Source organism: Mastigoproctus giganteus, chromosome 11 (assembly GCF_048544385.1).
Source record: "Mastigoproctus giganteus isolate SK-2022 chromosome 11, ASM4854438v1, whole genome shotgun sequence".
NCBI classification, from domain to species: Eukaryota; Metazoa; Arthropoda; class Arachnida; order Uropygi; family Thelyphonidae; genus Mastigoproctus; species Mastigoproctus giganteus.
The window spans coordinates 111,616,545-111,632,637 of NC_143585.1; the positions used below are offsets into that span (position 1 = coordinate 111,616,545).

Below are 16,093 nucleotides of genomic sequence, written 5' to 3' on the forward strand. Positions count from 1 at the left end.
GTAATATTCCTTGTTGATATCTTGGTCCTGAGCAGTCTGCAGAAGCTCAAACTTGTTCTTAAGTTCCAGTACATACTGCCTTTTCTCCTCTTCTGTTATCTCAAAGCCCTTTGTATTATTTACTCTAGTCAGTTTTTTCCTTTCCTTTCCTTTCCTACATCTATATCAAGTGTACATCTTACCATTCTGTGATCACTTCCAACATTCACCTTATTCAGGACGGTAACATCATTCACAATATATCTTCTGTTAGTGAGGATGAAGTCGATTTCATTAGTTGCTAATCCATTTGCACTCTTCCATGTCCACTTTCTGTTCACCCTTTTCTTGAAAAAAGTGTTCATTACTGACATTCCTTGAGATTCTGCAAATTCCACAAGTCTTTCACCTCTTTTATTTCTTTCACCAATTCCAAAATTTCCTATAGTTCCTCTTTCTGCGCTGTTTTGCCTTTTTCCAACCTTAGCATTGAAGTCCCCCATAATAATAGTGTAGTGGGTTTTCTGCTCATCTAGAAGACTCAATTTCAGTGTACATTTCTTCAACCTCTTCATCATCATGACTCGATGTTGGTGCATAAATCATTATAATCTTTAGCTTGTACCTCTTAGAAATCTTGAGTATTAGTCTTGACACCCTTGGTGATGTACTTTTGAATTCCAAAATGTTGTATTTAAACTCTTTATGGACCAGAAACCCAACTCCACCTTCACTCCTTTCACTGTTTCCATTGGTGTACAGCAGATTTCCACTTGATAAACTTATAAGTGATTCATTTCTTCTTCTTGTTTCAGCCAAACCGAGGGATAATCACCTCCTTTTCCCTGCTACCAAAATTCCTATATATCATTGACAAAACCCCATGACCTGCCCTGGCAGCCTGTCTGCATTGCTCAGAAAACTTCATATCTGACTACACAATTACTCCCAGGTCTTTTTCATTTTCTACCACCTTAAGTGTAGTACCACACAGTTGGTACGTTTCTCTGGGGTTATTTCTACTCATATGCAGTACTTTGCATTTGTCAAGGTTAAACATCAGTTGCCACTTCTTAGCCCATCTGGCCAAATTATCTAGATCCTGTTGCAGTAGCACACTGCCATTAACAACCCTGCCAACCTTTGTATCATCTGCAAACTTCGACATTAAGCCTGATATACCTTCATCAATATCATTGATAAATATACAAAACAACAGTGGACCTAACACCGAACCCTGTAGGACTCCACTAATAACATTAGTCCACGAAGAGCAGCACCCATTGATTACCACCCTCTGTCTTTTCCCACTTAACCATCCTTTTATCCATTGTAGCAACTTACCCTTAATACCATTCTGCTCCAATTTGTACAATAGTCTTCCATGCGCAACAGTGTCAAAAGCTTTCCTGAAATCCAAATATATGATATCAAAATTATTTTTTGCATCCAGTTCCTTTGTAACTACATCATAATATCCTATCAAATTTGTCAGACAAGACTTTCTCTTAACAAACCCATGCTGTGTCTGAATTATTGCTGCAGTCTTGTCTAGATGATCATTATTTTACCCGGAACAGAAGTTAAACTAACTGGTCTGTAATTACTCGTGTCACCCTTCGATCCCCCTTTGTGAATTGGGGATACATTTGCACATCTCCAGTCTGTGGGAACCACCTCCCCTGAGTCCAAGGATGCTCTCATAATTATGGCTAAGGGTTTGCTTAGTTGCTTTGCCGCCGTTTATATAACTGGATAGATCCCATCCACCCCAGGTGCTTTTCTTATGTTTAACTTCAACAATTTCTCCTCCACTTTGCTTTTAGTTATTCCAAAATCATTAAGTATCCTGCTACAATTTGGTAACCTTCTGCCATTTTCAAACCTTAATAATTCCTCATGTGTGAATGTAGATGCAAAATACTCATTCAGTTTGTTTGCTATCTGAGCAGGATCATCAACAGTCGAACCATCGATGTCAAGTGGACCAATCAGATTCATCCCCCTTCCTTTAGAGTTTATATAAGTAAAGAAATCCTTGCTGTTTTTCTTAGCGTCTTTTGCCAAGGATTTCTCGTAATGTGCCTTCGCTTGCCTAACCTACTTTGTCACCTGATTACAGACTAGCTTATATCTGCCATAGGCTTCTGAGTCGCTTGATAATTTATATGAATCCCATGCATTTTTCTTCTCTATTACGAGTCTCATTAGTTCATTAGATAACCATTTAGGCCTAAACCTTGAACAGTATTTCTTAATAGGTGCGAAACTTTTAGTAGCTTCCACGATTAATTCCTTGAACGCTTCCCACTTAGAATTTACTGTTGGTAACATCGTCAGTTGATCCCACTGTACAGAATTTAAAAACTGTCGGAGAGCACTGTACTCACCTTTACGGAAGCAAAAATCCTTTCCCTTACCCCTGATGGTAATTAAATCTTTAAGTAAATCCCAGATCAGTACACTGTGATCACTGCCACCTAGTGGTTCCTTTGTCTGCAAATTCTTAATACACGAATGATCACTGCTGATAACCAGATCAAGAGTATTACTTTCTCTGTTTGCCTCTCGAAAATACTGCTGCAGAAAACAATCATCCAATAAATCCACAAAAGTCTGATTAGTGTGTGAGTGACCAAGCCACAAGTTCCAGTCAATATCTGGAAGTTAAAATCCCCCCTTATAAGACATTCCTATTTACTAGCCCACTCTATTTCTCTGTACAATTGTTCATTCTACTCATTCGAGTCATTAGGCCTATAACACACTCCTACTCTTATTTTTGCTTTCGCAGTGCTTATGTCACACCAAACGGACTCAACAGTGCACTGTTCGTCTATATCAACTGGATGCACTTCTTTTGATTTTATGTTTTTCTTAATTAACAGCATAACACCACCTCCCTTTCTATCCTGTCTATCCTTTCTGTACACATTGTACTCCACAAATTCCAGTTCAGCATTCCTTATATCTGTGTGACACCACGTCTCTGCTATCCCAACAATATCCACCTTTGATGTCTTGACTAACACTTCAAATTCATCAAATTTATTTCCTATACTTCTCGCATTGGTATACATGCAAGCATAAATGCTCCTACTCCTATTCTTAGTTACCCTAACACATCCCATATACCCACCTATTTCAGGATGACTGCCATCCGTCCCTGAAACCCCCAACACCCCACCCTCCAGGTCGCTACTTATTCTAATAGAAGTTGTGCAAGAATCACCTTCACCTCTGCCTACGGCTACTGTTAAACTATTAGTCCTTGTATCCCCCAAGCTATCAGTTTTCCAACCCACCTAACACTGCCTCGATAGCATCAGCAAATATTCTTGCACCCTTTCTATTTAAGTGTATCCCATCCCTATAGAAGCAGTCTCTCCTGTTAACAAGTACAGTCCAGGCTGAAAAAAATTCTACCCCTTGAGCCTTGCACATTCTTTCCGGGGCCGAATTGATCAACAAGGCTCTCATCATATACTCCCTTCTATCGTGTCTGGGCAGAACTGCAGATACTTTCAAGTTCAACCCTAATTCTCGGTTTTTGTTCAACAGTGACCTGTACTTGTTAAGTAATTCTGCCGGTCTCCTACTCCTAATATCATTAGTGCCAACGTGTACAACTATATCACCTTTTGTGCCCTTAAAAGTGTGTGTGTGTGTGTTTTTTATTAGTGACTTGGAAGCAAAACTTAATCAGAAATATTCACAAATGGCTGAATTACAAGTTTTCTAAAATTCTCGGTGAGGACTCTGCAACTCACTCTTGTTACAAAAGATGTAGTTTTAATTATTTGCAAGAGACATTATGCATCTTGTACACATGCATAAATTGTTTTCTAAATGTCACTTTGTTTCTGATGGCAGGTGAAATTCAGTTTTCCAGTAATAAAAAAACCTACCCTGAGATTGAAACTCTTTACTGTAAACAAATCCAGAATATAATTCCTGATGTGCATTAAAATTTTCAAAATGAATTCCGAAGTTGATGATCAGGTACTTATCTTAATGTACATATAAAAATAAGAAACAGTAATTTTCGTACAAAATTTTAATAGTTTTATTGCTTTCACAAACCCTTTACCATTCAGATACAAAAATAATACAGCTGTAAGGCACAATAAAGGCACATTTTTTAATCTCAAAAACTGTATATGGTAAACATGTTAATAAAAATATATGCATACATATAGTTTCAGTAGAAATACTGTTTCATATATGAATTATTTTCAATTACATAGTTTTAATGAAACTAGCTTGGTTCATGTATACCGTAAAAGCCTATTTAAGATGTTTCCAAGAAATTTATTTATGTATGAAGTACAGTTTTTTTTTTTTCATCTATTTCAGCTTTCCAAATATTTTACACTTTACTCAACTTAATGTCCACCACTCTTTCAGAAGCTGCTTATTCTAAATTGAGACTAGTGAGCATTTTCACTAAGGTACTTAAAAATTTCTGATATCAGTCTTTTTCACAAACTGTGCAAATGGAAATGCAAGATACAATAAAAGAGAACTATCTGCTTTTTATCTTTTCAGATATTTGCAAAACATTAGTTACATTCAAAAAATAATAATAATGAGCCCATGAACTCATTAAGACCAAATATCAGCAAAATTTTGAAAGATATCTAAACTGATTTCATTACTAGATTCAATACAGATGTAATATTAAACTGGAAGAAGAATGAGTTCCATAAAGGACAAAGCAAGCTGAGAAGACCATCAATGCTGGCAGTCCAATGTATAAGCATAAGTACATCTGACCATTTCCAAAGAAATCACTTTGGAAATGTTCAGATGCCCTAATTCTTGCCACCAAAGAAATCACTTTGGAAATAGTCAAAGGAACTTCCACTGTCTATGTTAACTTTTGTGATACTAAAGACAGTTATCCTAAGGTAACTTAGGAGTTGTTTCTCCAGCAGTAGTCTTAACCTGCATCTATCAGTGTGAATCACCAATACATTTGTTTTTATTGTGGGTTAATTGGGACTTTTTTTATACATCCTATAGGATTACTGCCAACAAGGAGTTTAAGAACAGCCAAACAACAATACGAGTATGCAAGCAAGTCAATATAAATGGTCTGCAGCATATTTGAAGACTGTCTCCAGATCTTAAAAATCAACAGAAAAAAAAAAAAAGTTTCTTTACTATTAGGTGGTTCAAGATGTATGCATTGGCAATAACTTGACTTTAACATTTGTATTTCTTTCTGTAAATTGATCTTGGAAACAATAGTTGAAGTGCGATAAAAATCCTAAAGCAATATTTCTCCTTGTATCTTATATGCAGACTGCTTTAGAAGTTGAAGCCAAACAAATAAAACAACAATAAGCATAATTAAATTATTAAACAATATTTATTTCATTAAGATGGTAGTGTTGGTGGTGATGGAAATAATAAGAATACTATTAACACCAGTAGCTCAAAAGGTCTTTTTTTTTTTTTTTTTTTTGTGTGTGCAACTCAAGAAAAAGTTTTAATAGATAACATGGTTCTGACATCAAAACAATGATAACTGTTAGAGATTTTTAGTTTAATAAAACACACAAATTTTCCATCCAAGAAAGATTACTGGTAGTTTTTTTGTACCTGAGATGGTTATTGCTCATTAGAAAGTAGTTCTGTTTCAACTTCTTGAAAAATTATATAGAACAGAACACAATTTTTTTCTTACTAAGTTTTTATTAATCACTTCCTTGAAGAGCAACTTAATGGAGTTTTACTGTGTATATGTATAAATATAAAATACAAAGGATGAAAAGCAATAAAATATAGCATGTGTACCTAGGTGATCAATATAAGCAAATTTGCTAGCAATCTCTAATGTCATTGCAATTCAATTAAGCATTATATAATGATTAATGAATAAAATAATCTATGATAAGCTGATTAACATACCAAGTACAATAAACTCTTTCAAATCTAGCATCCTCACAAATTGAGAGGTGCCTGATTTTTGAAAGGTATACTTAGTGGTTCAGCAATTTCAGAGGGACATATTTCAATGAATATCAAAGATAAAAAAACTGAACTTATTTACATCGATAAACATTTATAATCACTATATTGTCCTTTCATCTGTTTCTTTGAACAGGATTTAAACTGCATGAATAAATGCAATGATGTGTCTTAATTTTCACAGAAGAACAAACTTACCTTTCTAAAAAGTTGCCCTGGTATTCCAGTACTTTCCAACAGATAGCTTTAGTTATATTACAAATTTCAAAACTCTGATTTTGTATACCACATGGCAGATCATATCAAACTCCTTTACAACTGTTTAGTCTGAAGGTTGTGACTAGAGACTACCTACTATCTGATGACGAACCAGTTAGTCTTGAAACAGACTACCAATAGCACTCTAATGTTTTAAACAAATGAAAAGTAATCCAGCTACAAGCCATCTGTTTGATAGTAGTACAATACCAGGACAACTCCATACAAAACGTTTTTTCTTGATGGGAGGATTAAGACCTTTAATCTATGCAGCTTAAATCCTGCTGCCAAAAACAGATTAACGAATAAGAATGTTCTATAAGTACAGGCAGTTTTCGCTTTACGAGTTCCCCGGGTTTACAAGTCCCCCCCCCCCCAAGTATCAACAAAATCGAAAATATGAACATTAATTGAAAAAAATGAATGTTGAATGGGGTATTCATAAATATCCCATTCCAATCCACGTCCGTAGCTATACAGTACAGTGTACCCCACTTTACAATATTAATCCGTTACAATCGTATCGCGAAAATATTGTAATGTGAACCCAATAACCCATTGTTTTTTGGTGATTCATTCCACGATCTCGGAAGTTCAAGTTTTTGCCATATAACTCCCCCCCCCCCCAAGTATCAACAAAATCGAAAATATGAACATTAATTGAAAAAAATGAATGTTGAATGGGGTATTCATAAATATCCCATTCCAATCCACGTCCGTAGCTATACAGTACAGTGTACCCCACTTTACAATATTAATCCGTTACAATCGTATCGCGAAAATATTGTAATGTGAACCCAATAACCCATTGTTTTTTGGTGATTCATTCCACGATCTCGGAAGTTCAAGTTTTTGCCATATAACTCACTAAAAGGTTGTTCTTATAGTGTAAATTGTTTTAGTTACCAATTCAAATCATTAAAATGCACTGCACTTTCATCGTTGCCCAGCTTTGTAACAGATGTCTTGATATGCTATTGTATCATATGTTATAAGAACCAATTTTGAATGGCTTTGTGACATTTTTCTAAAGCACATTTCTGGAGGTCACTACCATAAAACAATTTGCACTTTCTGGTTTATTGAGCTTTTCTGTTACTGCAAGCAATTATAAATGGGTAGTAAACTCCATGTTATTGCATTTGTGAAAATACTGACAGCTGGAATTGTGTGGTTTTTTACGTTATTATGGTGAAATTTGTTTGCCCTTTACTGAAATCTTCAATCGTATAAAAAACATAAATAAATTTTCAGAATCTTCTCTTCATTCCTTTTTTTTTTTTTAAGCTTCGTAAACGTGTTACTCAGCACAAATCATGTTAGTTGCAATTTGTGCATTCCGTTAAAAAATGCTTATGCATGCTATTGAAATTTATAAAGAAAAGAGAAGATTGTTTTGGAAACACGCCTCTTGAAGCATTTCTGAAGAAGACTCCTCCTTGTGCAACAAATCAACGAGTGCCAAGCCAATAATGAGTGATCAACAAGTGTGCATTTAGTCGATGAAGATGATGAAGAATAAACATTCTTTAACATTTGTAAGTCGTAAATAATTTCTCTATTATTATAATTTGCTTGATTTTACAGGCTACATTTTCATTTCTTTCGATAATCAATCATTGTTTAAACAAACTAATTAGCTAACTAATTTCATTGTTGAGAACGTAACCCCTATTTTTAACATTGTCTATGGGAAATAAATTACTGCTTTATGAGTTTTCGCTTTACAAGCGCGCACTAGGAACAAATTAACTTGTAAAGTTGAGAGCTACCTGTATCTTATAAAAAAAAAAAGAAATTTCACTTACAGATAAATATGATCATTGATATGAGTGGTGGATTCTTTTCTTGTCAGCTGTAAAATGTTGCCTCCCCCCAAATAAAAAATATGCTGGTGTAAGTACTCTGGACTGTAAAATGGCACATTTCAGAGTTTACTGTAATAATCAGAAATAGGCAACAAACTATTCTTTTTTTCACATATATAATTAATCTGAGATTAATATAGAAAGCAACTTGTATGGAAAAATGTGAAAATATGAAAGTGTAGTATATGAACTCATGCAAAGCAGCAGAGAATAATAGATATAAATAGAAAACATCAATGTTTTATATTTGATGTTATATAAAACATCAACGATAAAGCCAGTAATTACAAAGAGGGGATTACAGATGTACACACTTTGTGAGCCTGCTAAAATTTTCAGTAGAATTTATGGGCAATTGCCAAAAATTACTGATTAATATCCAAAAAACAACTTTAGTAACCAATGAAGAGACTGGCTAAAAATGTTGGCTGGGCTCATCAGTAATTATTAAATTTATTTTTTCATTATATGCTCTATTAGAGCATCAGTACACTAAACTGAAACAAATGACAAATATAATGATTATGCTTGCTTTACACATTGTTCGGTATGCTGTGAAGGACAAGCACCCATCAACATGTTAATAAAAATAATCAGTAAATTACTGTGCCTTTTTGTGTACTTTATACTAGCATAATGAAGATCTAACATTTTTTTTATTATTATTATTTAGACTTTAGCATTGGAATGGTAATGAATTGAAATGTTTATTAGTGTAAAGGAACAAACACTAAATCTATGGAAAATAAAAAAAATTAACAGTATACAACAAGGAACACATTTGTGTATTATAATCAGCCATTCAAATAGCATGTGTAATTTACACTGACTGCATGGGTTCACTAAGATATACAACACTAAGAATTATTGAAACTTAACTAATAATACGCATTTGTAGAAGATTATACTTTCAAAAGAAAGCTGACACCTTTAAGTATCAACATTTCCATTAAAATTTGGGGCACTACCACTGCTAGGTTAATTTTGTTTTCAATAAATAGTGACATAATTTAAGCACACAAGAAACAGATTTAATTCTACTTAGTCATTGGTTCACAAGTACTCTCTGACTGTAATTTTTGTATCTTAGCACAGGCGCCTCTGTAGCCAGGTAGGCAGGAGCAGCAGTGCGTAGCTCACACTTCTTGATTAGACCGGGGTTCGAGCCCGTGACCGCCAAATACAGAGGATGCGGAAAGGTCAGGGAATGACCACTGCATATCACCGGAGTAATATAGCCTTAGTTGCTAATGCTCCTAATAACAAACTAACTTTGATCTTAGCACAAACTATATGTAGCAGTTTGTGCTAAATTACAAAGTTTCATGAAAAAGTAACAGTGTTTAAAGAAAGAAATGTCATCTTCTTTTGCATGGATTAAATAGTTAATATCCCAAAATATGGATACTTTAAGAAATATGTACAATTATACAACATAGCACTTATTTTAATGAACAGCTCATGTGCATTACACTGAATGACTGTTAAGGTGGCCAAAACAAAACTTTTTTTTTTATCAAGTGCAAAAAATTGAGAAAGACTGTCTCATTTTCATGTCGTTCCCTCATATTGAGCATATTTACAACTGACAAAGAAAGATATACATCACCTATGTTGGGATATCACACATTTTATATCATTTAATCACTATGTATTTTCGTTTCAGTGGTGTGAACAAAATAGATTACCATATGCACTCTCGGTATAAGTTACAGGTATTGTGAATTCTCATACCAAAACTGCAGTTGCACTTGCAACTCTGGAGAAGTGAGTAGGCATGTAAAATTTAAATAACATATGACAGTAGCATATCATGTATAGTGACAAGTTTCATTATAGCCTCTATTCAATTTTGTTATAGCAATGAGGAAATTGGTTTTGGTAGTTTTTTTTAATTAGACAAGCTTTACATAAGCCGTGTGACTCAATTCAGATTTCACATTACCTGCTTAAAATGCAGATGTCATTATTGGGGAACAGTATCAACTTCAAAATGCACTACATATTAAATTAGGTGTGTGCATGCATACACTACAGGGAGCACAAATATAACCCCCCCCCCATAAATTGTATATATATTATACATACTTAGCAAAAGGTAAGTTAGTTGTTAAAAGGCACAGAAAATTGTTTTATTACAAGCAGAAAACAATTTATGCTTAAAATACAATACTGTAATTCACAGTACAGAAGAATTTGTTTTAAAGCCAAGGTTACTGAATACGGCTTTCTTAAAAATCTATTTTAAAGGTGCAAAATTTATGATTTATTTTTGGGATAGATGCATGGAGTTGATATATAGGGATGAATCACAGTATACCAATAACCTTGGTTTTAAAACAAACCTTTCTATTCTAAGCAGTGCAGTGTTATATTTTAAACATAATATAAGATCTTGTTATAACAAAAAAAAAAAAAAAAAAAAAAAAAAAACTTGCCAGCGAAGATATAACTACAAGAAAAATCATGTTCTGAGACCTTGATCACTTGCCAGGGAAGCAGATATGCTGCCAATTGAAGAGAGTCATAATGAATATATACAGCAAAGCATTAGAACTATCCTGAGAAACAAGTTAATGAAATCATTAAATTAATGGTAGAATTAGAAAAGATCATTAACAAAGGCATGCTGTTAATTGCACAGATGCCAAAATGAATTGCCATTACTGATTGGCTAACAAGGTACTGGAGGATAATTTTACAAAATCAGAGATATGCAGAAAAGTTGACCTTTTTTTTTTGTAATGAATATTCTATCATAAATTGCTTGCTGACACCAGTTACATTATTGTAATTAAAAGTGCACATTCTAATATACATTATCTTTAAAAAAGCATCTGGACACCAATGTTTTCATAGTCCATTGGACCTTTTCTAGATAAGTAAGTGATTCAGGCTATAAATAAAGGACTCACATCAGCCATAGAAGTTAGTTGTTCTCGTCATAACATATGGACCACGCTGACTGATTTTGAGGGAGGTGCTATTGTCAGATGTCACATTGCTAGCTTGTTGAACATAAAACTGCTAATAGTCTACATCATCTAGGGTCAACTGTCAGTCATACCATCATGAAATTGAAATAAGGTGGTACCACCACTGTCCAGCTGCTTACTCCACATGATTAAAGGACACATGAAAGAGTAGTATGACAATAGTGCCAGATATCTTTGCAGCACGTCCAGTTTGAATCAACAGAGGGATTGAAATCTGTATGGATACCACATACAGTGTCTTGGTTTTCATGGGAGAGTGGTGGCACACAGACCAAACGTTACCAACTGCAGTCAGCGGCTTCACAGCAAAACTATCTCTGTATAGTTAAGAAGTCAGAGAAAGTTTCAGTCATTAACCTTGAATCAATTTTTGCAAGCGACCTGATACGTCCCCTTGCTAAGTTAGTTACTGATTAACAAGGTTGATCTTCAGAACTTTTTTGATATATTGTATATAAGTCAAGTTTGGTTAACTAAGGGCTTTATATCCATCCAGTATATGTTTTAAGATCATGGTTGGCTGAAGTTGCAGTAAATTAGACCCCAAAGGAATGAATTACTCAGGAAAGTTTTCTAGTACCTGCACTAACATTTTAATGATCAGCCAATTTTCCCAGAAACTGAGTGAATTAGAATCATTAATGAGAATTAACAATAATCCTCTTTAATTTTGAAGAATATTCTCCACTCATGTTACTATACAGAATACAATCTTTGAGAAAGTGGATAGTCTGTTAAACTTGCTTTAAAGATTTAATATCTTTCTATGATGTAAATCAACTTTGACCAAATCCAGCCAAATGTCCAGTTTGGGAGTGCTCTTGCCATATTCAGCAGTCAGATACAGTTCTGAATCAAACTGGCCATGTTATTACAGACTATTAAAGTTGAAAATTGACACTCACTTATCCTTTTAGCTTGAGGTCCATAAATAGTAGTTTTTCTTAAGTAAAATTTTTCCAGATATTTACCTAGCTAAACTTCTGGATTTCAGTGGGGAATACAGGCTACTAAGTGCCTTTTTCATTGGCACAAATCAAGTTTGGTCAAGTTGAATTTCAAACTGCCTTAAGACAATGATGCAGATGAACTAATCCGAAGAAGTGAAATTTTCCCATAGTTCCTGAATGCTTGTGGACAAAGACAGACTTTTGAGCTGGTTGTCCTACTGTGATTTATCCCTTCACTGGAAAGAATTTATAAATTCATTATTTTATCATTTAATTAAGTTTATATCTAACTTAATACTTTATTTAGCTATCCCAATTTTACTGATTATGTAATTAAAAGTGCACATTTTTAGGATAAATATGAAATTAATAAGTACAGACACAGTAGAGACAAACAGAATGCAGAAGACAATGAAGAGACCTAGCAGATTTGCTAATCTTACAACAAAAAATACATCTCTTGTGTGTCCAAATTTTTCAAACATGCTAACGCTACTGATGAAAATTTAAACTTCATTTTTAGCTGTTGCTGGTTTCGTTCATTTAATGAGAGATATTAAAAAGAAAAAAAATTACTCCACATTCCCTTCAAGTTATAAGTGAGTTTCTTCCTATTAGAGCAAAATGATTAGCTATAATAAAAGGTAATGCATGCACCTTCACTGTCAATGAAACTTTCTCAATTTACACTTATAAATGTGCCCTTCTATCCGAATAAACACATTTTCTGTGTTTGGACACAGAAGGATTAGTTTGTAAAAGTATGATGTCATAGATGAAGGGTGAAGAAAATATATCATTGCACAATACTTAAACTATTTATTAAATTAATTGTGTGATATTCTGTTTTGAAACTGTTAAGTTAGGCAGACCTCCAGGTTAGTAATGGAAACTATTAACCTACACAACCACAATTTGCTTGTATTTCCTAAGAACTGATTTATCCATTGGTTGTTAAATTTAAAAAAAAAAAAAAGAAGAAAAATCCTTCACACAGTAATACTCAAGTTTGTTCATATATACTTATTTTGTTCGTTAATTGTGTTTACATTCAAGACAGCTAGTGGAAATCTTCTACTGCAATCAAAGAAACTAGTAATTGATAATGGTCCTTCAATATTCAAAACTGATGTTTCATTGTAATTAAATGTAAAATGTATGAAATAGTCATATAAAAATAAAAGATTTATAAAAATTATTATTCAATATTATTTTCATAAAATTTTAATTAGGACTGCCAAAACAGTACTTTTTCTTTCAAAATAATACTTGCCCTTCATTAGGGTTTTAGTATGTAAATTCAGTTGTAATACATTTAAATCCATTTATCAATATGCTCACACGAGTTTTAGTAGATAACCACTTCATTAATTTCTTTTACTTTACATACAACAGAAATTCTTTAACCATTACTCTTCATAACAAAGCAAGAAGGAAAATTATCACATCAATAAAACTCTGAAATCTTATATTACTACAGTAAAAATATAACTGTGACATACCAACTAATATTATTTTATATGACACATTTAATGTAATACAAAATATACACCATATTATAAAATGTAAAGTATTTTAATCCATCCCATGTATATATAACCAGAGTAAAAAATTTTAGTTATTTATACAGAAGTAATCAATATGTGACATACTGCTTTTCCCCTAACTCAGTACTTACAGTTGTGACTAAATGTTATTCATTAAAATGACTAGTATACTTGGGAGGGGGGGGGGGATTATATCAGGACCACCTTGCTCGTTGAGCTTCAATCTGTCCAATCAGGGTTCTACACAGATGCATCACAAGAAGCTGAAAGAAAATAAAAGAATTGTGTGTGTATAAAAATAAATGCAATTATTAGAAAAAAAAGGGACTACTTAACACATACAATTCTGTTTAAAAATTAATAATATATTAACACAAAGTATACACCAATAAATAAGATAATAAACTACTACCAATTTTTTCACATAGGCACTTCTAATTAACTCTCTCCCTAAGAATCCTCAAATAGTGCTAATATGGTTAAATTTCAGAGTCATAAATGGACTACAATTTAAACTATTGCACATGCCATTTAACTGTATTATAACTGTTGCATCATGTGTTTTCTCCAGCCATCAGTTGTTCCACTAGGACTATAAGTGCAGAGCAATCGGGTACGGGACATGATACTGCCATGGGGGATGCCTTTGTGTGTGCGCGATGCAAGGAGTGTATCAATATCAGGCAACAACTCAGCGTTCTTGTGGGCCTATATGAGAGCTTGAAGGACAGGGTGGATGCCCTCAAAGAAACTAAATTGAGGGGCCCATCAAGCTCTCAGCTGCCCACATCAACACCAGAGCTTGCACTTGGGCATTGCGTGACACTGAGGCAACCACCAAGGCAGAATACGCTGGTCCCGAAGGAGCTAGTAGTTGTTGGTGACTCTATTGTCAGGGAAACGGGGAACATGCTTTGTAAAAAAGATAGGTGGAACAGGACCAGGGTATGTCTGCCAGGGGCAAAGGTTGATGACGTTGTAGAGCGAATATCATCTTTTAAGGGCACAAAAGGTGATATAGTTGTACACGTTGGCACTAATAATATTAAGAGTAGGAGACCGGCAGAATTACTTAACAAGTACAGGTCACTGTCGAACAAAAGCCGAGAATTAGGGTTGAATTTGAAAGTGTCTGCAATTCTGCCCAGACACGATAGGAGGGAGTATATGATGAGAGCCTTGTCGATCAATTCGGCCCTGGAAAGATTGTGCAAGGCTCAAGGGGGTAGAATTTTTTTCAGCCTGGACTGTACTTGTTAACAGGAGAGATTGCTTCTACAGGGATGGGATACACTTAAATAGAAAGGGTGCAAGAATATTTGCTGATGCTATCGAGGCAGTGTTAGGTGGGTTGGAAAACTGCTAGCTTGGGAGGAGACAAAGACCAATAGATTGACAGTAGCCACTGGCAGAGCTGAAAGAGATTCTTGCACTGCTTCTATTAGAATGAGCAGAAGCCTGAAAAACAAGATACATGATATTTCAGAGACTGCTGGGAGCCACTGCGGTACAAGTAAACACATGGGTTGTGTTAGGGTAGCTAAGATTAGAAACAGGTGCAGGTATACTTGCATGTACACCAATGCTAGGAGTTTAATAAATAAATTTGATGAATTTGAGGTATTGCTCAAAACATCAAAGGCAGATATTGTTGGGATATCAGAGACGTGGTGTCACACAGATATAAGGGATGCAGAACTGCAATTTGGGGAGTACAACGTCTACAGGAAGGATAGGAAGGGGGAGGGGTTATGCTATTAGTTAAGAAACACATAAAAACCAAGGAAGTGAAGCCAGTTGACATCGCTGGACAGTGCAGTGTTGAGTCAGTTTGGTGTGACATAAGCATTGGGAGATCAAAATTGAGAGTAGGAGTGTGCTATAGGCCTAATGACTGATGATAAATCAGAGAGTCTTATAATGGGGGATTTTAATTTCCCAGATATTGAGTGGAATTTGTGGGTTGGTCACTCACACACTAGCAAGGCTTTTGTGGATTTATTGGATGATTGTTTTCTACATCAGCATGTTCGGGAGGCAACTAGAGGGAGTAATACTCTTGATTTGATTATCAGCAGTGATTCTTCATGCATTAAGAATCTGCAGATAAATGAACCACTAGGTGGCAGTGATCACAGTGTGCTGAAGTGGGATTTACTCAAAGAGGTAACTACCATTAAAGGGGTAAAGGGAAGGGTTATTGCTTCCGTAAAGGTGACTACGATGGACTGACACAGTATTTAAATTCTATACAGTGGGACCAACTGATGATGTTACCAACAGCAAATTCAAAATGGGAAGCATTCAAAGAACTTATCTTGGAAGCTACATACCAACTAAGAAATATTGTTCAAGGTTTAGGCCTAAGTGGATGTCAGATGAACTAATGAGACATATGGCAGAGAAGAAAAATGCATGGGATACATACAAATTAACACGTGACACAGAAGCCTATGATAGATACAAGTTGATCTGTAACCAAGTTACAAAGGAGGTTAGGCAGGCGAAAGCAGGTTACG

The 16,093-nt window shown here is 34.6% G+C and overlaps 1 protein-coding gene across 1 annotated transcript in view; it reads right to left on the minus strand.

Annotated features, from left to right (window-relative positions):
* Positions 1-13,736: 13,736 nt before the first annotated feature.
* Tsp86D (Tetraspanin 86D) overlaps positions 13,737-16,093 on the minus strand; it is a 243,034-nt gene continuing 240,677 nt past the window's right edge. Inside the window, exon 7 of the mRNA XM_090384541.1 lies at positions 13,737-13,837. Coding sequence (XP_090240667.1) covers positions 13,769-13,837 — 69 coding nt within the window. The 3' untranslated portion in view covers positions 13,737-13,768. The remainder of the gene's footprint in view (positions 13,838-16,093) is intronic.